Source organism: Salvelinus alpinus, chromosome 7 (assembly GCF_045679555.1).
Source record: "Salvelinus alpinus chromosome 7, SLU_Salpinus.1, whole genome shotgun sequence".
Lineage (NCBI taxonomy): Eukaryota > Metazoa > Chordata > Actinopteri > Salmoniformes > Salmonidae > Salvelinus > Salvelinus alpinus.
Window position 1 is genome coordinate 29756531 of NC_092092.1, and position 23165 is coordinate 29779695.

Sequence of the window (23165 nt, forward strand, 5' to 3'; positions counted from 1 at the left end):
GACCCATCTCAACATCAATTTTTCAGAGGAGACTGCGTGAATCAGGCCTTCATGGTCGAATTTCTGCAAAGAAACCACTACTAAAGGACACCCATTAAAAGAAGAGACTTGCTTGGGCCAAGAAACACGAGCAATGGACATTAGACTGGTGGAAATCTGTCCTTTGGTCTGATGAGTCCAAATTAGAGATTTTTGGTTGTTTCAACCGCTATGTGTTTGTGAGACGCAGAGTAGGTGAACGGATGATATCCGCATGAGTGGTTCCCACCGTGAAGCATGGAGGTGTGCTTTGACAGTGTGGGTGTGTTTTGGTGACACGGTCAGTGATTTATTTACAATTCAAGGCACACTTAACCAGCATGGCTATCACAACATTCTGCAGCGATACGCCATCCCATCTGGTTTGCGCTTAGTGGGACTATCATTTGTTTTTCAACACACCTCCAAGGTGTGAAAGGGCTATTTTACCAAGAAGGAGAGTGATGGAGTGCTGCATCAGATGACCTGGCCTCCACAATCACCCGACCTCAACCCAATTGAGATGATTTGGGATGAGTTGGACCGCAGAGTGAAGGAAAAGCAGCCAGCAAGTGCTCAGCATATGTGGGATCTCCTTCAAGACTATTGGAAAAGCATTCCTCATGAAGCGAGAGAATGCCAAGAGTGTGCAAAGCTGTCATCAAGGCAAAGGTGGGCTACTTTGAAGAATCTCAAATAAAATAATTATCTTGATTTGTTTAACACTTTTTTGGTTACTACATGATTCCTTTGTTTTGATGTCTTCTATTATTCTACAATGTAGAAAATAAAGAAAATCCTTTGAACGAGTAGGTGTGTCCAAACTTTTGACTGGTACTGTATGTCATGTTTAATGTGCTTGTTTCCCTCATCAGTCTACAGAATCAAGGCCTATATGTCTGTTGTGCTCACCTTCTCTCCTCCTTTGACACTGAGGGTGATGTTCTTAAGGACCAGCTCCAGTCCCTCTCTGTACCTCACGCTGTAGTCACTGAACTCTACGTTCCCCTGGGACGGCCAATCAGACGAAGGCTTCTTGTCCTCCACCTCCCATGGGGCCTAGCAGCATACACAATTATACACACCAATAAGCTTGATACACACTTGAAATTCTGTCCACATCTGCAGAGGTTGAGGACAGCCATATTTCATAAACAAACACACATGCATATACTGTAGCATAGTGTAACACTATAAACTCAATCACATGATCAGTAAAGAGGGTGACATATTTGTTGGGTGTAATAAACAAAGTGGTCTGAAATGTACAGTATACTAGTGCCCAGCCGCCCAACATCAAAGGTAGGCCTTATATGGCACATAATATCCAAGATATAGATGTAGTTATACTTTTATTAGTCTTATGGTTGTGATTGTGAGTTTGACTTGGCAGCCAAACAGTCAAAGGAATGTGTAAATTCCAGATTTTTTATGGATTATTTTCCTGGAAAACAGCATGAACAATGTTTCTCTATTAAGAGCAAATAAAACACACTTCAAGTGCCAATTTATGAGAGAAAAAAAAGGTGGTCAGTAACTAACAAACAGCAGGCCACAACAACATTTCCACTGTCGCTTTGCCTTGTACTTATGAGCGATTAGACCTGGTTAATTTCCATATGTAATGTACCATTCAAGTAAGCATCGCGTGTATGTACTTTTTGTACCTCAGTCTTGGTCTCAGAGTACTCCTTGACTCTCTCCACGGCTACGATGTTGCTCTCCAGATCTGACGTCATCCTCACCATCCAGTTCAGTGACATGGTCACCTGTTACAAGGCAAACACAGTAGCATGAGAGATGCTTATGGGAAAAAACACACGCACGCCATTTAGCCATCAGTCTGAAGTGTCCCCACTTGCGTTGCTGAATAGCTAGCTTTCGGTGGGTTCGAGCCTCGGTATGAGCTGAATTAGGAAGAAGCGGTAGTCGCCAAGCAAGCAGCGTGACGTCCTTAACACTAGCACTACAGAATCACAGTGGCAAGCAATGGGCACCATTTGCAGCAGACAGTTAAACGGACAGTAGATATGTTGTACTGTACCAGTAGAGCGTAGGACACAGAGAGTCCCACCAGTCCAGGGTTGAGCTTGTCTTTCCCGATTACAGCAAACAGAGCAGCAAACAGTACGATGCAGTTCCCAATGAACTCTATACGCACCCCTAACCACCTACACACACACACACACAAGACACAGTTAGAGCAGCGAACCTGCCTTATACTGAAAGAAAATATGAAATGCAACATGTAAAGCTCAGGAGGTTGGTGGAACCTTAATTGGGGAGGACGGGCTCGTGGTAATGGCTGGAGCGGAATCAGTGGAATGGTATCAAATACATCAAACATGGTTTCCATGTGATTGGTGCCAATCCATTCGTGCCGTTCCAGATATTATTATGAGCCGTCCTCCCCTCAGCAGCCTCCACTAATGTAAAGTGTTGGTCCCATATTTATGAGCTGAAATTAAATAGAATTTTCCATATGCACAAAAATCTTATTTCTCTTAAATTGTTTACATCCCTGTTAGTTAGCATTTCTCCTTTGCCAGGTGTACCTTGTGCTTGGGAAAATAAAAAGCCACTCTAAAATGTGCATTTTTGTCACAAAACACCACACATGCGTGCAATTGGCATGCTGAGTTCAGGAATGTCCAACAAAGCTGTTTCCAGACAATTGAATGTTCATGTCTCTACTATAAGCCGCCTCCAATGTCTTTTTGAGTATTTGGCAGAACGTGTCCAACCAGCCTCACAACCGCAGACCACGTGTAGCCACACCAGCCCAGGACCTCCACATCCGGCTTCTTCACCTGCGGGATCGTCTGAGACCAGCCACTCGGACAGCTGATGAAACTAATAAAGCCCTTTAGTGGAGAAAAACTCATTCTGATTGGTTGGGCCTGGCTCCCCAGTGGGTGGGCCTACGCACTCCCAGGCCAACCCATGGCTGCGTCCCTACCCAGTCATGTGATTTCCATTGATTAGGACCTAATGAATTTATTCCAATTGACTGATTTCCTTCTATGAACTGTAACTCAATAAAATTGTTAACTGTTGCGTTTATATTTTTGTTCAATATACATTACCATGCAAATACATCGATTAGATGCAGTATTAGGAGCACTTATTGGAAAGTGGGACACTCATGTTTTATGTACTTTGCGATGGAACGTGTATGTGTGCCTGTTGAGCATGCTTTCAACATGTGCACCAGTCAGTGGCTATGTTCCAATTCTCAAAATCCAATGGACAGACAAATACTGTACACTGAATGAAACAGTCATTTTGAAGAGAGAATCCTAGCACCCTTGGGATTATTACCAAGACCCTTCAGATCAGAGCAGTAGCCAAAAAAGGGAGCGAGGAAAGGAAGCAAATTAAGAATTTTACATTGGAGTCATTTAGCAGACGCTCTTATCCAGAGAGACTTACAGGAGCAATTAGGGTTAAGTGCCTTGCTCAAGGACACATCAACATATTTTCCACCTAGTCAGCTCGGGGATTCAAACCAGCGCCTTTTCGGTTACTGACCCAATACTCTTAAGGCTAGGCAACCTGCCGCCCCAAAGACAATTGGAACACAGCCACTGTCCTCCAGAGTCCATAGTGAATGTACAGTAAGATATAGACACCACCTACCTGTTGGACACTATACCAGGGTAGTAACTCTTCTGGTTCTCATCCACCTTCATGTCACTCATTAGTACAAAGGCATCGTGTCTGCCGTAGGCTCTGATAACACTAGAGCCAGTGACGGTCTCAGAGAAATGGGAGTATATGGGAGACCTGCTGACCGACTCCAGACGCTTTAACTGCCGAGATGTGGCCACATAAAATCTCTACAGCCGTGGGGAAGAGAGACGAGCAACGCATTATATAGTAACTGAACACTGGGATAAAGCTGTGACAGTAAGCAACTAGGAAGCGCACACTGCAGTAACACACGATATATAGTAAGGTCAGGGTTCACAAAACATCTGCAGAGTTCCTTTGACAGACTAATAGAGTAATAGATTCATTTCATAGTGATAGATATATTTAATATTCATATTTAGCTAGCGTTTACATTAATTATCATAATGGCAGTTCTTGAACTCTGCGGATGCTCTTTCCACCCGGCCCATTCTACGAAATAAGGTATATTTAATTTGATTATCAAATCAATTTATAAATTATCCAGTACTAAACACATTTGATTACATTTTATAAATTAACACTTCAATTTCCATTAGTGCTTAAGTGCCATCATAATATTGCAGTGTACGGTTTGGCTTTTAAACATTAACACATTATTAAGGTCAAATTCATACATATAGAATAATTAAAGTCCCAGTGAGCAAGAAATACCCCTTTTTTCAATGATTGAGAGACACATGGAGAAGGTAAATAAAAGACAATGCAGATAAATCAAAAAGGAGAAGGAATATATGCGGATGTTAGATCATGGCGACCCAGTTAACATCGCTGCAGTTGCAGTTAGCAAGCGTCTCAGAGGCACATGTGAACACACAGAACCCTGCTTACATCCACCGTAAAGAACTAGTTTCAAATGTCTCACCGACAGAAATATATAGAGCCCGACCAATGTTTTTTGGGGGTCAGATTCTGATTTATTAGGGGACAAAACATACTGATATGTCTGCCGATATACTGTTTTACAGCAGGGAAATTTTTAAAAAGTCTAATTTTTACTCACTGAATTCGCATAAATTGCCATTCAAAAGTGCAATTGTCCAATAACTATGCTTCAAATGTTGATTTCATACATCGTGACAAGAATGTATACAAATATGTCCCCTCGTTCTGATAATGGCTGCATTTGTTCAGAAAAGCATGAGATTTAAAAATCCTTTTTACTGAATATTGGTTGACGGTTGAATTATCGTCTGATAACGATATAGCTGTAAAAGGCCAATATCAGCCGATAATATTGGTGAACTGATATATCGGTCGGGCTCTAGAAATATATCAGTTTTCCAACTTCTGGAAACTGCTAGCTACTGTACAATCGTTAAAGGAAATTATGACCAAGCACAAGCCCCAATAGCCCTCAGCGAAACATCCAAATGCAGATACTACAAACTAAACTATTTTCGGTCAGGATCACGTAATCTCAATAGACCTTCTCAATCAAACTGATTGGAAGGTTGAAAGGAGGTGATTGCTTGTTGATTTCTAGAAATTAAATCAGTGTGCTGCAGGTGCGTGGAGCCAGGACATGGTGCATTTCATGTCCTGTCATGTCAATTGATGCTCAACACATTCTATCATTGAACAGCAATTTGAAGAAGCCTTGTGGCTCCTATCAAGTGTCGTAATTTTGTGGGCCAAATCTCCAGACGCAAAAAAAAAAAAAAAAAAACACATTACAAAGTCATAGGGACCTTAATAAGCCAAATCATCTTAGTGTGTTAGTAGAGATAACATGATAGCCAAACAGTTATTCACAACAAATGGATGCTAAATGGATGTTTTGAAGTTTAACTGATTAGGATGAGTAATAAACGGCGGAATGAACATTCAGTAACCATGATGACACAATAATGCCTATTCCCCCCCACACACACTACAGTATTCACTACAGTATTCACTACAGTATTCACTACAGATACCGAACGGCTGCTCACCATCTAGCCCCAGTTGTTGACCGGCACTGATTCAGTCAAATCCTAAATTCAGTGCATCGAATTATCATAGTGAAGCCAAGTCAATGGAATATCAACAATATGCTGAGGTTCCACATCCATATACCTTGGGGTGGTGTGAATTAGAAGAACAGCCGTTCCACACAAACCAAACAACTAGAGATTGGAGCCTTAGCCTACAGACTAAACCTCCACTCGCTAGTCTGCTACTGTATCTACCCACCAAGCAAACCCCACTGCAACACTAAGACAACGAGAATGATGGTCACATCTACCACAGCAAACTGCACACACAACAGCAGCAATCTACCAGCCCACACACACACACACTCACACGCTGTATTAGAGTTATTAATGAGTTGTGTCCTATTTACCTGGACCCACCAATAGAACACCATTAACGGCACTACGACTAGTAGGAACAGAGGGGTGAGGGCAGAGCATACGATCAGCACATTCACTGTGTACCAGAAAGTGCGCATCCATATATCAATATTGTCTGGGATGTGCGAGTCTATAATGTCCACGTCTTTGCTGAAGCGGTTTAGTACGCGCCCCGTGGGGGTGCTCTCGAAGAAGCCCTGGGGTGCCCTCAGCACCCCCTGGAGCATGTAGAGGTGCATGAGTTTGGCTGCCCGCAGCATGCTGTAGGCCTTGGACAGCAGACAGTTGGCCAGCAACAGCACACCTGGGAGAGGGGGGAGGGGCACAGGTGACAACCACACTACTGTTAATTGGATCTCTCTCTCTCTCCCTCCCACTGGTATAGAAGCCTTTGGCAGTATAGAGTAATGACCCAAATATTCACTTCCTGGGTCAAACACTAAAGGCACTGCATGGAAACCCTGCATACCAATACCCTATAGAGTCGGACAAGAAACAAAAGAACCTCAAACTCTCTAATGTGTGGATGGATACCTGTAGCGTCAGACTACTACTTGCCTTTCCATTCATTCACCACCAGAGGGCAGCAGCACACCAGAGTTCTCATCTTTCCTGTAAGCACAAACCTAAAACCCTCACCTTTAAATCAGGTCTAGGGGCAACTTCATCCTACGCCACTCTAGTCTAAATCCATGTTCTCCAGCTACAATACATTCTCCACTGTGCCCCTGAGAAGGATGTTGGGTGGTAAAGAAAGCACAGTAGTGTTCTGAGCTCTCAGCTTGATCGCCTCAAGAGGACCAGAGTAAACAAACAACAAGATCAGCTGAACTGAAGCCTCCTTTACTACTGTGTGTACACAGCACCGGCTGTGGGTGAACCAACCCTGCTGTGTGTGTCTGCGCGTGTGGGTAAACAGGCTGCAGGCAGGGCAGGAAGTGATATAGGGCTGCTGAGAGGGAGAGAGAGGATGTGAATGCATAGTTAGGGGAGAGGAGACAGGGAGGAGAGCAAATGCTCTACAGATAACAGGAACACAAAAAGCTGCAGATAAAACAAAAAGCCAAAGGTCACAAAAACTGCTCCAACAATCAGGGTGCTGCATGCTGCGTTCAGGAACGTAAGCAACCCACTTTGGCAGAAATTGAAATGAAAAGGAGGGGGAAAAAAACAAGTATTACTTGACACCATAAACTCCTGCCCTAGAGAGTAGAGCAACCAACCATTAGCTCTTCAGAAGAGAACCAATACCTGGACAAAGATGTATATGAAAGCCAGCGGGGCTATGACCACGGCGAAGATGGGGGTGCTGGCCACTATGACTATCATGGTGGAGAGAGAGGAGAAGAAGGTCCCGAGGAACATGAGAACGGTGGAGGGCAGTGCCTCGTCAATGACGTAGATGTCCTTAGAGAAGCGGTTGATGACCCTGCCTATGGGGGTGGTGTCAAAGAAAGACTGGGGGGTGTGAAGCTTGTTGTCCAGGAGGGCATAGTGGAGCTTCCTGGCTGCTCCGATGTTCCCCATGGCCAGGGTGAAGGAGGAGACCATGACCAGGAGCCCTGAGATGGAGGGAGGAGGAAGAGAGGGAGCGGGGAGCGGGGAGATGAGGGTTGAGGAGGCAGTGGGTTCTGTATGTGTCCGCTCTCATGAATGCAGAGACCCTTTTCAATTTCATTCAAATCAAGCTCACAGTGTTACTGGAAAAGGACCTGAGGTGTTGAGGCCAAGGTCCTCACACAAGACCAACCACTCATAGTTAGCATCATACAGTAATAAAGTAAAACATACAATTGTCATATACGCAGCAAAATCCACAACAACAAAACCTCTTCGGCACAAATGATCCAAACACCACAGACAAATTGTATGATTGAATATTGAGTACTTTCAGTCATCTTAAGGTGGATAGGTATCCTTATCCTAAAGGTACTGAACAGCAGGTCTCCTCACCTTGTGCCATGCCCAAAGCAGCATACACGCCCACCCTCATGCTGACATTCTCCTGGGTCACGTTCTGAGCTGCGTCATTGGTCCACTGGCTCAGCCAGACGTTGGCTCCGATGGCAGCAGCACTCTGGCAGCCGTACAGGAAACAGATGAAGAGGGACAGCAGAGGCCCTACTGCCTTGGCATACTCCCAGAACACCTTGCTCTTCACCTGAGGACAGGGAGGAAAGGGCAGTTAGAGGTCAGGGGTTAGAGATCAGTGGCTCTAAAGCTTTGGAATACTCCCAGAACATCTTTATCTTCACCTGAGGAGAGGGAGGAGACAGAGGTTAAAGGTCAGGGGTAAGAGGTTAGACATCAGAGGCCGTACTCTCTCGGAATACACCCGGAACAACGTCACCTGAGGGTAGGAGAGAGTAGAAGTCTACATCTTCAATCAAGTTTACTAAACTATGTATGCCCATAGCTCTACTCACCCTGCCTGTCTCAGCGGTCTCTGCTTGGATGAGTTTCGCCACCTTGGGTAGTTTCTTCTCTGAGTCAGATTCGGCATGCTTCCTCTCGCTGCACAGACGCTTCCGGACAGACCTGCTCTTTGGGTTCTCCAGGTCCCCTGAGATGATGCTGATCTGCCTTCAGGGAGGGAGGAAGTGATTGATCGGTCAATCAATCGTTGTGTATATCATACTTTTTTTTTTAAGTGCTTCACAGCAACTCAAGTCCAAAGCCCCATAAAATATGGCATTTATCTATTAAAGAGGTAAAACATACCGTAGAACTTTTAGCTAAATAAACAATCCCCTGCATATTAAGCGAGGGCTTGCAATTTGAAACACTGCATTTTTACCCAATAAAATGGTTCAATCAAACAACACTTCAACAAACTTTTCCCCCTGTCAGCTAGGGTGACCACATGTTCCGGATTGTACGGGACAGTCCTGCATTTTGGCCCTTCGTCCCGCAACCAAACAATCATGTCCTGCATTTTATCAACAACTTAAAACGCAACTAAATTTACAAAAAAAGGTTGATTTGGCCCATATTTCAGTCAGACTTCCCATTCATTTGATAAGAATTGACATTCCAACCTGTCTCTTTTGCAGTCACATTGCGCTTATGACAAGATATATAACATAAGGATGTGGTACTGATGATGTTAAACACTTCCCCAATCTGTGTTGAGATCTGATATTCTGCACAGTGCAAGATGAGACGCCAATGTGATATCGTCAACCAATCACATTTGTCAAATCTTTTCAGGCTAAATTCCAGCGGACAGTTATAACTACTTACAAAAAGTGTGCCTCTAACAAAGAGCTAAAAAAGTAAGTCAATAGCTGTATTAGACAGAAAGATATAAGATATAACTTGTGACGCTCTCCATTAGTTGCTTATTCAACATATTTGCTGCTACTTCACTCAATCCCGTTTTAAAAGTCTCCCTTCCTAATTGTTGTACATTCCCTGAGACCAACCAGAAACATTTCCTTGGACAAATATTCCTAGATTTTCATAACAACCACACGTGGTCTCTCATTTTTGCATCACCACATTTTACACGAGGCAAAAGAGGTGCACTTCAATTCATTCGCTTAGTGCAGCGGGAGGGGGATTTTTGTCCGGGGGAGGTGCCCCCATTGACCCGCATTTTTATTTTATTTTTAAATGACCCTACTGTGACATTTTATAAAAACATTGCAAATTGGCATGCAAAATGTCCGAATTGCCGCAGCAAAATCAGGCATTTTGGCCCGCAACTATCACACAAAAAAAACACAGAAGAATCCTGGAGGGACTGCCTTATGAACTGTTACAGAGACTTATAAGTACCTTATGAACTGTCTCTTTGCCTCATTGACCACTGGTTCGTTGTCCACCATGTCTGTATGGTTGCTAAGGGCGTCGTCAGGGAAGTCTTCTTCTTCGTCAGTCAAAGCCTCTGTGGGTGTTGAGTCACAGTGTTACCGTGGTAATTATGTAGCAGGTGTACACACTCCTATAGGTGTTAGGCAGGGACAGCCAACTCTCCTCCTAGAGAGCTACTGGGTATTTAGGGTTTTGCTCCAACCCTACTCTAACAAACCTGAATCAGCTAGTAGCTTGCACACCCAGTAGCCTTCAAGGACACATGTTGGCACGCACTGGTGTAGGGGGAACAGTGGAACCCCGAGGGCATTAACATCAATAGAATCTGCTCTTCTGCTTTAGCACTCAAATTCAAATCTGGACCTTGAAGCCAGTTCCACTGCTTTTCTTCATTCTTCCCCTCTAAATCAGAGACCAATTTAAACCTGGGACCACTTACGAAAGCCCGTCGGAGCGGGGGGGGGGGACAGGTCGCTGACTAGTGGTGGCAATTCAGCATGATACATGTCCATTGGGGTGGGGGCAGGGTAAAATGTCCATTGAGGTGGGGGGTTAATATGAAAACATTTAACTACACATAAGAAAACATTTGAAGTATTCCAAAGACAAAAATGTATGTGGTTTAACTTTAAGGGACACCAAGTGGGTGCAATTAATTACCAGGTGGAAGTAGAACAGAAAACCAGCATCGTAGGGTAAGATTCAAATACCCCTGTGCTATTGTAACTATAGTAGTTCTACCTGTTGCCTCGTCCTCCTCGATGATGTCCTCCAGGGAATAGTTCCTGAGGAACTCAGCGAATGCCCCATTCTGTTTGAGCAGCTCTTGGTACGAGCCCATCTCCGACACCCTGCCCTCCACCATCACCACTATGTTATCCACCTGCGGCAGGAAGCTGATGCCGTGCGTCACCAGGATACGCGTCTTGAGAGAAAAGAGGATCTGTCATTAAGGCTGGGAATTGCCAGGGACCTCATGATACTTTACTATCACGATACTTTATTATCACAATACTTAGGTGCCGATATTGGTTGCGATTCTATACGTTTCACTATTCTATCTATATGTGTTGCGATTCTATACGTTTCACTATTCTATCTATATGTGTTGCGATTCTATACGTTTCACTATTCTATCTATATGTGTTGCGATTCTATACGTTTCACTATTCTATCTATATGTGTTGCGATTCTATACGTTTCACTATTCTATCTATATGTGTTGCGATTCTATACGTTTCACTATTCTATCTATATGTGTTGCGATTCTATACGTTTCACTATTCTATCTATATGTGTTGCGATTCTATACGTTTCACTATTCTATCTATATGTGTTGCGATTCTATACGTTTCACTATTCTATCTATATGTGTTGCGATTCTATACGTTTCACTATTCTATCTATATGTGTTGCGATTCTATACGTTTCACTATTCTATCTATATGTGTTGCGATTCTATACGTTTCACTATTCTATCTATATGTGTTGCGATTCTATACGTTTCACTATTCTATCTATATGTGTTGCGATTCTATACGTTTCACTATTCTATCTATATGTGTTGCGATTCTATACGTTTCACTATTCTATCTATATGTGTTGCGATTCTATACGTTTCACTATTCTATATGTGTTGCGATTCTATACGTTTCACTATTCTATATGTGTTGCGATTCTATACGTTTCACTATTCTATATGTGTTGCGATTCTATACGTTTCACTATTCTATATGTGTTGCGATTCTATACGTTTCACTATTCTATATGTTTCACTATTCTATCTATATGTGTTGCGATTCTATACGTTTCACTATTCTATATGTGTTGCGATTCTATACGTTTCACTATTCTATATCGCTATTGCGATTCGATACTGAGATTTTATTGCAATTCGATGTTCTAATAAATCTGCTTAAAACATGTTGACTCACCATTTAAAAAGAAGATGAGAACAAACTATAGAAGGAGAAATACCTGAGCTAGAGAATTTATATTTGGAGTCATAGAATCTATACAACATCTTCAGGTGCTTCTACACCTGCATTGCTTGCTGTTTGGGGTTTTAGGCTGGGTTTCTGTACAGCACTTTGAGATATCAGCTGATGTCAGAAGGGCTATATAAATACATTTGATTTGATTTAAAAATAATAGTGATACTATACTGTATACATTTTTCCCCCCATCACTTACTGTCATGTTAGTTCAATTATTCTTAGTGTTGCATATGCAGCAGGACAGTGAACATTCAAATATAGGAAGTGACACTCACTATAATAATGAAACAACCACAAACACACTGCACATGAAAGCCCCCCCGAAGACGATGTGTATTACACATATTGAATTTACACACCCAAGTCTGTACATACGTTTCTTATCAGCGCAATAAAGTCGTACATTTGATACTAAACCAACAAGTAGAGGATTGAAAATAATAAACCACAGATAAGAGCTACCATTTCCTCTATTGTAGGCGAGGACTCTTCAAAATGGGGTTTTACTATGTGAACTAGACAGAATATAGCTCATGTACTTGTCAGTTATGAGGAGATTCCCACTGTTTTTAACATGGCCATGTAGTGCCATACCACCAAATATTGTTGATAATGGACAAGATATCTAACCAGTTAATGTCTCTGCTACCACTCAGCATGTGTCTCTCTTCTTCTGTAGTGTATGGAGAACAGAGCAGAGTGACTCTTCTACTCACCTTGCCCTGCAGCGCCCCCTCTGGGCCAATGACGTGGTCGAAGATGTGTTTGGCCACGTGGGCGTCCACGGCAGAGAGAGGGTCGTCCAGCAGGTAGACGTCTGCCTTGTTGTACAGAGCTCTGGCCAGACTGACCCTCTGTCTCTGACCACCTGATAGGTTGATTCCCTGAGAGAGAAAGAGAGAAAGGAGAAAGAGAGAGGAGAAATAGAGAGAGGAGAGAAAGAGAGTGGAGAGAAAGAAAGAAAGGAGAGAAGAGAGAGAGAGAAAGAAAGAAAGGAGAAATAGAGAGAGGAGAGAGAAAGAGAGGAGAGAGACAGACACAAGCAAATCACTGATCTCAAAATAAGTTGCTTTGTTTGAGACTCGAAGACTCATCTTAGCTCCCAGAACTGATGCCTTTAGTTGTGGGCTAACATGACCTTTAGCCCCAAAAAACAAACCAGGTTAGATTCTATTCCATCTCCCTACCTTCTCTCCGATCTCGGTCAGGTCTCCTCCAGGTAGTACTTCCAGGTCCTGGGTCAGAGCGCAGGCCTCCAGACAACAGCGGTACTTCTGCTCGTTGTAGGCCTTGCCAAATAGGATGTTGTCTCTCAGAGTGGCATTCTGGATCCAGGCTTGCTGCGGGACGTAGGCCACCGAACCCTGAAAGGAGAGGAGGGAGAAAACTCAGTACAGCTGAAAACTACAACTGGACACAAACAATCAGTCTATCAATCGTTCAATCAATCAATAAAGCAATTGACCCACTAATCAATTCCTCAATCGAGCAAATGCCCCAGTAAAATCAAATCAACCAACCAACCTTCAGTTAGGATAATTGAATTCAGTGGACATACCTGTATAGAGATGTCTCCCTCCATTTTCTCCATCTCTCCCAGTAGAGCTGACACCAGAGAAGACTTTCCACAGCCGACATGTCCTACCACCGCTAGCAGTGAGCCCTGGGGCACCATCAGGTTTATACTGGGGGACACACACACACACACACACACACACAGTCAGTGCATTCTTTCCCTTGAATAGTTATTGTCCTTTGCATGATGCAACTTGCCAACATACTTGTGTAGAGCAGGAGGATCTTGTTTTGCCCAGGTGAACTTCCCATTGACAACAGTCACTGAGCTATCTGAAGGGGAGAATGCATTGCAGTTACAAAAACAGGAACCATGACACAGCATTACCAAACTGGCAAAAACAGAGGGAGTTACAGAAGGAAAAGCAATGACTGTGGAATCCGTCCATCTAAATCCCTTAAGTCACCTCAACTTAAGAGTCTAAAATGTTATTATTACAAAAGCCAAGAGTTATGACGATGCAAAACTGAAATTGATTACATAATCCCTCATAGTTTCTATTGAAAACCTAACCGCCTACAGTAATGGCAGGCAGTGGTGCCATGGTAACGGCCCATGTAAGCATGACTCAGCAGTAACCATAGAACTAGGAATTACAATAGTAATTTAATAGGATCTCTGGCAGAAACATAGACAATTAGAATGCCTCAGAGGCCCCGTCCCATTAGCTTTCTTCTATACCATCCCTTCATGTCAGTGAAAACCTAAGGGGTATCGGAAGGGCCTAGGGGGTGAAATGAAACCAGCCCAGCCAAGTTTGGGGTGGTTCCTTCTTCAGCTGGTTCAATGTTCACCTGTGGCAGTGTTAGTCCGGTCCACAGACTCTGGGTCCAGCTCATCATGACTCAGGAAGTCCTGGATACGCTTCAGGGACACGCTGGCCTTGGAGTAGCAACAGAGTCAACACACTCACACAACGCAAAAGCATGCACAACATCCACAGGAGGAATGAAAGAAGGAATAAGAGGAGGAGTGAGAGAAAGAGGAATGAGAGAAGTAGGGGGAAAAGAAAGTGACAGAATGAAAAAATTGAGAGGAGTGAGACAAGGAGAGAAAAGAAGGAGTAAGAGAATGATAGAGGAGGAGAAGAGCCTACCTGTACGATACAGCTGATGACTTGGGGCAACATATTGAGAGGGAACCGTAAGATGTTGAACAGAGACAAAGATACAAAGGCTTTCTCCGCGTCTAAAATGTTATTTTTATCCACAGTCACATACACTGCAAACGTTGTCAAGGCAACCTGAGGAGACATAAAAAAAAAATAAAAAAAGCTTGGAAATAGATCCTCTGGACAGCTCATTGATCTGCAGCTTTCAGTTGTACTCTGTCCATCTAAAATAGCTAGCTAATAGTCAGAGTTAACCTTCCTTCCTCCATGCAAAGTGATATAGCGCGTACAACAATAATAATATAGGCGTGTGTGTGTGCGTGCCGGAGTGTGTCCCGTACTAGGAATGGTGCACTGGTCCATGCCACGGTAGACAGAGCACCGAGGTAGGCCGTCTTGCGGAGCACATTGAGCTCGTTCTGTCTGATCTCCAGAACCTTGTCTTTAAAGGAGCTCTCCCAGGCGTACAGCTTCAACACTTTGATCCCGTTCAGAATCTCGTTCATCAGTTTGATGCGAGCGTCCTTGTACTGCATCTGCTCCACCTTAAGAGACAACAGGAGGGGGGTGGAGAGAGGGAGGAGGGAGAGAGGGGAGGGGGAGATATCCTCTGTCCATGTCAAAACAATGCTACTTTAGAGATGTAGACCGCTTGGCTGTCGAAACGTTGGTAAATAAATGAATGCGTCGGATCTAACAGAGTGTCGCTTTTCCTTTTCTTTTAAAATACCTTACTTTAACACTCATTAAAAAGGGGCTTTGATAGCTGCTCAAAGACAAAAAAGCACAAACATTTCAGAGCAAACTGACAGACCACCGAGTTTTTGAAGTACAGAGGCGCAAAAAAAGGTATAGAACACTTCACTCATCTTTCCACCCACAAGCCAACTAGTTTTAAGAGCAGCCTGCTCACTATAGTACAAACTCACAGGAGATCTTTACAGTGCTTAGGTGTTTGATCATGAGCATTTTTGTGGTAAAAAGTTGCACACGTTTCTACTTTGACACACTTGGATGAGAAGCCGTTTGTTCAATCTATGAGACTTCTTCAACTTAATTACAATCATCATCGACACCATCCTTCTAATCGTGATCATCACCACTACTTCAACGCCATATCACAAACAATAAGCAGAGGGAGGTGTGTATACCTGGTAGGCTCGTGTCTTCACAGCAATGGCAGCATTTAAGGGGATCAGCAGGATCATCACAGCAACACCAGCCAGCACTGACGGACCCAGATTCTACAACACAGAGATAAGGCAGGATCAATCAACACAACAGAGATTGACCCCAGAAAGACCACGTATGACTAATCAACACAGAGAGCAGGGGAGTAATCATTAGTCGGATTAAGTTGCAAAACGTTAACTGTTAACTTTAGGAACCAAACGGAGTGAAATGAAACAGGGAGGGACCTAGAAACTCGTTTTTGTTGCTAAATGTTTTCCGTTTTGAAGTAAACGGTTTCCCTGGCAAAACATTTTCTGTTGCAAACGGAATCCCACTAATGAATACGCTCCAGGCACAATCATTCTGGATCTCATCTCATTAGATCTATTCCCCATACAGTGCACTACTTTGGCTATGGTGGACTAATAAACCCACCTCCATGGAAAGAACCCACCCACCTGCCACAGGAAGTATAGTGCCAGTATGATCTGAAGTGGGGCGGACCACAGCATGTTGAGAAAGGTGGTGAGATCCATGAAGCGCTGAGCGTCCACAGACATCAGGTTGACTATCTCTCCCACTGTAGTTGTACGTTTGGCCGCGTTCGTGATGATCAGAGACTAGGGAGAGAGAAAGGACAGAAGAGAAAGACAAAAATACTATTTTCACCACTGTGTGTGTGTGTGTGTGTGTGTGTGTGTGTGTGTGTGTGTGTGTGTGTGTGTGTGTGTGTGTGTGTGTGTGTGTGTGTGTGTGTGTGTGTGCATGCTTCTGCTTGTGTGTACCTTCCTGTAGATGGCTCCTATGATGGAGGTGCGGAGCCTCATCCCAGTGACGAAGCAGTACTGGAAGTGTTGGTGCAGAATGAGAGTCTGGAGAAAGGCTGCGAAGAACATGAGGAAGGCCAGGGCATATCCCCACCAGGTGGGAGCTCCCTTCTGCTTCGTGAATGAGATCAATAACCTGGAGGGAGGAGAGAGGAAGATGGGATAGTAAAAACAAAGAAAAACCCTTGAAGTAGGTGTGTCCAAACTTTTGACTGGTACTGTATATACAAAATACATAGATTCTGTAGACTGATGAGGAAAACAAGCACATTAAACATGACATACAGTACCAGTCAAAAATTTGCACACACCTACTCATTCAAGGGTTTTTCATTATTTTTAACATTGTAGAATAATGGTGAAAAAATAAAAAAACGAATTAAATAACACATATGGTATCATGTAGTAACCAAAAAAAGTGTTCAACAAATCAAAATATATTTGATATTTGATATTCTTCAAAGTAGCCACCCTTTGCCTTGAGAGCTTTGCACACTCTTGGCATTGTCCCAACCAGCTTCACCTGGAATGCTTTTCCAATAGTCTTGAAGGAGTTCCCACATATGCAGAGTACTTGTTGGCTGCTTTTCCTTCACTTCACTCTGCAGTCCAACTCATTCCAAACCATCTCAATTGGGTTGAGGTCTGGTGATTGTGGAGGCCAGGTCATCTGATGCAGCACTCCATCGCTCTACTTCTTGGTCAAATAGCCCTTACACGGCCTGGAGGTGTGTTGGGTCATTGTCCTGTTGAAAAACAAATGATAGTGGGACTGAGCGCAAACCAGATGGGATGCCGTATCGCTGCAGAATGCGGTGGTAGCCATGCTGGTTAAGTGTGCATTGAATTCTAAATAAATCACAGACAGTGTCACCAGCAAAGCACCATCACACCTCCTCCATGCTTCACGGTGGGAACCACACATGCAGATATCATCCGTTCACCTACTCTGCGTCTCACACAGACACGCTGGTTGGAAGCAAAAATCTAAAATTTGGACTCAGACCAAAAGGACAGATTTCCACCGGTCTAATGTCCATTGCTCGTGTTTCTTGGCCCATGCAAGTCTCTTCTTATTGGTGTCCTTTAGTAGTGTTTTCTTTGCAGCAATTCAACCATGAAGGCCTGATTCACGCAGTCTTCTCTGAACAGTTGATGTTGAGATGTGTCTGTTACTTGAACTCTGTGAAGCATTTATTTGGGCTGCAATCTGAGGTGCAGTTAACTCTAATGAACTTATCCTCTACAGTAGAGGTAACTGAGTCTTCCTTTCCTGTGGCGGTCCTCATGAGAGCCAGTTTCATCGTAGCGCTTGATGGTTTTTGCGACTGCACTTGAAGAAACTTTCTAAGTTCTTGAAATGTTAATGTCTTGAAATAATGATGGATTGTCATTTCTCTTTGGTTATTTGAGCTGTTCTTGCCATAATATGGACTTGGTCTTTTACCAAATAGATGGGGGGCGGGACAGGAAGAGTTTGTATACATTAACACAACTGATTGGCTCAAACACATTAAGAAGGAAAGAAATTTCACAAATTAACTTTTATCAAGGCACACCTGTTAATTGAAATGCATTCCAGGTGACTACCTCATGAAGTTGGTTGAGAGAATACCAAGAGTGTGCAAAGCTGTCATCAAGGCAAAGGGTGGCTACTTCGAAGATTCTAAAATATTAACACTTTTTGGGTTACTACATTCCATGTGTGTTATTTCATAGTTTTGATGTCTTCACTGTTATTCTACAATGTAGAAAATAGTAAAAATAAAGAAAAACCCTTGAATGAGTAGGTGTGCCCAAACTTTTGGCTCGTACTGTAGATGGGTTTATGCTTCACAGAAAGCCTCCCATCATTCAAATACACACTATCATAACAACCTACACAGGGAACACATTTGCACGCCGGCTTTACATCGCAAACAAATAAAACAACACTTGACAGCCGAGGAGGACCATAAGGACGTAGACCAATCAACATGCAAATCATATTTTTCCTGGAAATAAGAGACCATGATACATTTTTAATGTAGTGGAAACACTGTGGTAGTGAGAATATTTGTTTAAACATTTGAGTCATTTAGCAGACGCTCTTATCCAAAGCGACTTACAGGAGCAATTAGGGTTAAGTGCCTTGCTCAAGGGCACATCAACAGATTTCAATTAGACATCTCTGGGTTACTGGCCCAACAGCTTAAATCGCTAGACTACTACCCAGCCCACGTTGGTAAAAACATTATTACATCGTAGCTACTAGAGTGTGCAGCTTTTCCTTTTCTTTTAAAATAGTGTATTTTAACACTCGTTAAAGCTGCTCAAAGACACTCTGTCACTCTGTAAAGCTACAAAGAAACAAACACCCACCCCTATGATGGGTCTGATACAGGAAATACTGCTGCTGTACTAAATTAGCTTTATATTCTGATCTTTACTCAGAACTTTATCTTTATTCAGACCACATTCAGCATGTTCATCTGCATTTGACATATAGACTTGGCTTCATAAGGGTTTATAATGCTGCATAGTGCTCTATTTACTTGAGGAGCTGTGGGTTGACGAAGGTGATGAGGTCCTGTAGGAGTTTAAATGCAGATCCGATTAGGAAGTAGGGTCCGAAGGCCTTGATGAGGGAACGGAGGAAGGAGGGCTTCTTGGGGTCTTTTTGTTTGGACAGCAACACCTCCACCTCCTCAGGACTGCTCTCCCCCCCTACATGGTTGGACTCTCCCGCTGGCGGAGGTTTGGAGTACAGAGCCTGGGTGGACTGGTCCTCAGCACTGTGGAGAGAAGGGGTGGAAATAGGTTCCAAGTAGAAGAAGCATTCATCACATCCAGTTTCTACCCTTGAACATGAAGTTAGCAGATATACTGTATATTTACGCATGATTTTCTCACACAATCGGAATGTGGAGGGGTTGGATTCCAACAGTCAATGAAACAACTCTCCCTCACACCTCTAAAACAGGTTTGAGCAATTACAGGCTTAGGTCTCTCTTTCCTATCACTTTACTGGTTCTTCTGTTCACTGAAGGAAAACCGGACAGAACTTGGCAGAGAAACTGAAGAGTAGTGAAAGAGCGAGCGAACATGAGAGCGAGCGAGAGCCAAAGAGAACGTTTGGAACAATGACAGAGGTTAGAGTTCAGCATTCAGCAGACACTCCCAAGCTGGTGTCAAGTGTGTTTGGACAAGATTTATATTTACATTTTTGTCATTTCCCAGACGCTCTTACAGTTAGTGTATTCACCTTAAGGTAGCTACGTACAACAACCACATCTCACAGTTTTGAAACTTTCCTCAATTAAGCAGCTCTCTGCAAAGTCAGTGCAGGTAAGAAACAACAATTACAACGGTACATGGCTATGTAGCCTGGAAAATATACACTACCGTTCAAAAGTTTGGGGTCACTGGGAAATGTCCTTGTTTTTGAAAGAAAAGCTAATTTTTTGTCCATTAAAATAACAGCAAATTGATCAGAAATACAGTGTAGACATTGTTAATGTTGTAAATGACTATTGTAGCAAATACACCCGTTAAAAATCGACACTTGTTTTTTACTTTTCTTTCAAAAACAAGGAAATTACTAGTGACCCCAAACTTTTGAACGGTAGTGTATGTCCACTTTAATAAGCTGAAGCAGAAAGCAGCTTCAGCTAATAGTTTTTTGCTCTTGAAAGCTTGTTTGACAAGTTTAAGCAGAAAGCTTTCTAGTTAAAGGTTTTTTGTGGTAGCCACCTGCTTTGATAAGTTAAAGTGGAAGACAAGACATTTTCAAAGAGAAACTTTATATAAATCCAATCAATTATTAATATCGTAGGATTGGGATGAATGATAAAAATGGTCTTTTATCAGAGAAAAAGCAGCTACTCTGTGTTCAGAGCAGAAAGCAGGCTTAATATGGATACCAGCCAGGCTATACCAGACAGATTTTAACTCCACTGCTTTCCAGTCACATTCCAGTTTTTTTAATTCACTGTAGCAGCCTGTTGGAATTCTCTGTATGATGTAAACACATGATGTAAACACATCAAAACACACAATGTTCCATCTGTGTGTTTTGTAACGATTTCCCTCCAACTCATCTTACTGATCTGTGGTGCTATTTCTGTCGTTGATACTAGCATGTTGGCTTTACTACTGTGTTTTCCACCCAAGACCAAAGATGCAGAGACACTGACTCAACATATTAAATGCTCAAAAGGTGCTGCACAATCCAGTGCTTACTATCCTAACAAGTTTTTGAACAGATATGAGCGATACTGTCTGGCGCCACATGAAAAACACACTTTATCCTTCTCACACATACGTGCACATGTACAAACACAAGCGTGCACACTCAGATCCCATAAAGACAACTTCCTCCCTCAGCTCTCCACAGTTCTGGGAATGATGTGAAAGGGCAAACTACTGTTGACTTAGGCTGTGTCATTTGGCTGTGTAACCTTAAACAAGGGAAACCATTCTCTACACAGTCATACTGGTGGGTCAATGTTGTTGTAACAAGTAAGATAAGGAAATAAGGGTACTGATTTTCAAACTGTGAAAAAATGTATTATAACAAAAGAAGTTGTGAAAACATTGGAAGCCTTTGAGATAAGAAGCACCAAATGGAATATGTTCATTACAGGAAAGATTAAAGGAAATGTGGATGCTGGTCTCAAATCTAAATTTCTTAGAAATACACACTGAACAAAAATATAAAGCGCAACATGTAAAGTGTTAATCAGCTGAAATAAAAGATCCCAGAAATGCTTATTTCGCTAAAATGTTGTGCACAAATTTGTTTACATCCGTGTTAGTGAGCATTTTTCATTTACCAAGATAATCCATCCACCTGACAGGTGTGGAATATCAAGAAGTTGATTCAACAGCATGATCATTACACAGGTGCACCTTGTGCTGGGGACAATACAAGGCCACTCTAAAATGTCCAGTTTTCGACCAGCCACCCGAACAGCTGATGAAACTGTGGGTTTGCACATCTGAAGAATTTCTGCACAAACTGTCAGAAACCGTTTCCGGGAAGCTCATCTGCGTGCTCGTCATCCTCACCAGGGTCTGGACCTGACTGCAGTTCAGCGTCATAACCGACTTCAGTGGGCAAATGCACACCTTCGATGGCCACTGGCATGCTGGAGAAGTGTGCTCTTTACGGATGAATCCCGGTTTCAACTGTACCAGGCAGATGGCGTTGTGTAGGCGATCGGTTTGCTGATGTCAACGTTGTGAACAGAGTGCCCTCTGGTGGCGGTGGGGTTATGGTAAGGGCAGGTATAAGCCACGGACAACGAACACAACTTCATTTTATCAATGGCAATTTGAATGCACAGAGATACCGTGACAAGATCCTGTGCCGCATTGTCGTGCCATTCATCCGCCGCCATCACCTCATGTTTCAGCATGATAATGTACGGCCCCATGTTGCAAGGATCTGTACACAATTCCTAGAAGCTGAAAATGTGCCAGTTCTTCCATGGCCTGCATTCCCACCAGACATGTCACCCATTGAGCATGTTTGGAATGCTCTGAATCGACGTGTACGGCAGCGTGTTCCAGTTCCACCAATATCCATCAAATTCGCAGAGCCATTGAAGAGTAGTGGGACAATATTCCACAAACAACAGCCTGATCAACTCCATGCGATCAACTGTAACTCAGTACAAACGTTGAAATTGTTGCATGTTGCGTTTATATTTGTGTTCAGTATAATAATAGTTTTTCAGTTTCCTATTCTACCCCCCCACCCTCCTTTGCTCCCTCCCTCCATCTCCAATCCCTCCCTACCTGTGAGCCTTGGCCTGCTCCACCTCCCACTCCCGCAGTAGCTTGGGGACGACCACCTCTGAGCTGTCCCTCTTGTTCAGTGACCACAGGTCTTTGGCTTCCAGAGGGTTCTTATAGCCCTTGATGGCCATGCTGGGACAGAGAGGGACACAACACATTAGTGGAACTTCATGAAGTGCAAGATCCTGGAAAAGGCTTTATCCGTGTCCAGGAAACCAGGGCACAAAGAGAAGACTTGTTTGCGGTTCCATTGATTATTGATCAAATGTACTGATTACTTGTGGGAATAACATATTGAACATGAAATAGCTACAAGCCGTACAAATGTATAGGATAAGTCAATCCTGCACCAAGTTATAATTGTTGTACAGTATGTGTTGTATGGGGGAAATCATGTTACCTAGTGAACCACCAGAAGGTCATAGTGGAGAGGAAACCAGCAGTTGATTGAGGACAAGGATTCTGAGGAGAAAATGGCAGAGTAAGAAGAGGTCACAGTGTGTGTGTGTGTGTGTGTGTGTGTGTGTGTGTGTGTGTGACTCACGGGGTCTGTGTCTATGTTGGAGAAAAGTGGAGGTTTCTCGTTGAAGCAAGAGAGGATAAGCTCGGCTACGATCAGACTGAAGTAGAAATAGAATGTGGTGAAACGCAACTTGTCTGAAATCTCACTCTGAAACAAGAACAGAGAAAGACTTTATTGACCTGTTGGAGGACATTTTGTTATGAAAGCCATTTCTTAAGGAAGCTGACAGACAATGCACTAACTGTCCTAGTCTCCTAAAGTGCTCTCTTACATATCGATGATCAGTCCCCCCAAACCCTGCTGAGCTAAAAACA

The 23165-nt window shown here is 43.1% G+C and overlaps 1 protein-coding gene across 7 annotated transcripts in view; it reads right to left on the reverse strand.

Annotated features, from left to right (window-relative positions):
* Window positions 1–23165, reverse strand: part of abcc3 (ATP-binding cassette, sub-family C (CFTR/MRP), member 3) — a 57549-nt gene that overhangs the window by 3538 nt on the left and 30846 nt on the right. Inside the window, exons 5-27 of one of the 7 annotated variants that reach the window (XM_071409744.1) lie at window positions 22873–22998; window positions 22729–22790; window positions 22329–22460; window positions 19082–19321; window positions 16506–16683; window positions 16179–16340; window positions 15699–15791; window positions 14889–15092; window positions 14533–14679; window positions 14231–14318; window positions 13642–13708; window positions 13419–13545; window positions 13048–13224; window positions 12577–12744; window positions 10605–10788; window positions 9828–9936; window positions 8474–8630; window positions 8001–8208; window positions 6038–6351; window positions 3658–3857; window positions 2063–2189; window positions 1686–1787; window positions 931–1077 (exon numbers count right to left, since the gene is read on the reverse strand). In XM_071409744.1, coding sequence (XP_071265845.1) covers window positions 931–1077; window positions 1686–1787; window positions 2063–2189; window positions 3658–3857; window positions 6038–6351; window positions 8001–8208; window positions 8474–8630; window positions 9828–9936; window positions 10605–10788; window positions 12577–12744; window positions 13048–13224; window positions 13419–13545; window positions 13642–13708; window positions 14231–14318; window positions 14533–14679; window positions 14889–15092; window positions 15699–15791; window positions 16179–16340; window positions 16506–16683; window positions 19082–19321; window positions 22329–22460; window positions 22729–22790; window positions 22873–22998 — 3519 coding nt within the window. Of the gene's footprint in view, window positions 1–930; window positions 1078–1685; window positions 1788–2062; window positions 2190–3653; window positions 3858–6037; window positions 6352–7298; window positions 7610–8000; window positions 8209–8473; window positions 8631–9827; window positions 9937–10604; window positions 10789–12576; window positions 12745–13047; window positions 13225–13418; window positions 13546–13641; window positions 13709–14230; window positions 14319–14532; window positions 14680–14888; window positions 15093–15698; window positions 15792–16178; window positions 16341–16505; window positions 16684–17070; window positions 17213–19081; window positions 19322–22328; window positions 22461–22728; window positions 22791–22872; window positions 22999–23165 lie in introns of those variants that run through there. The other 6 variants (XM_071409745.1, XM_071409746.1, XM_071409749.1 and 3 more) reach the window with 6 other exon arrangements.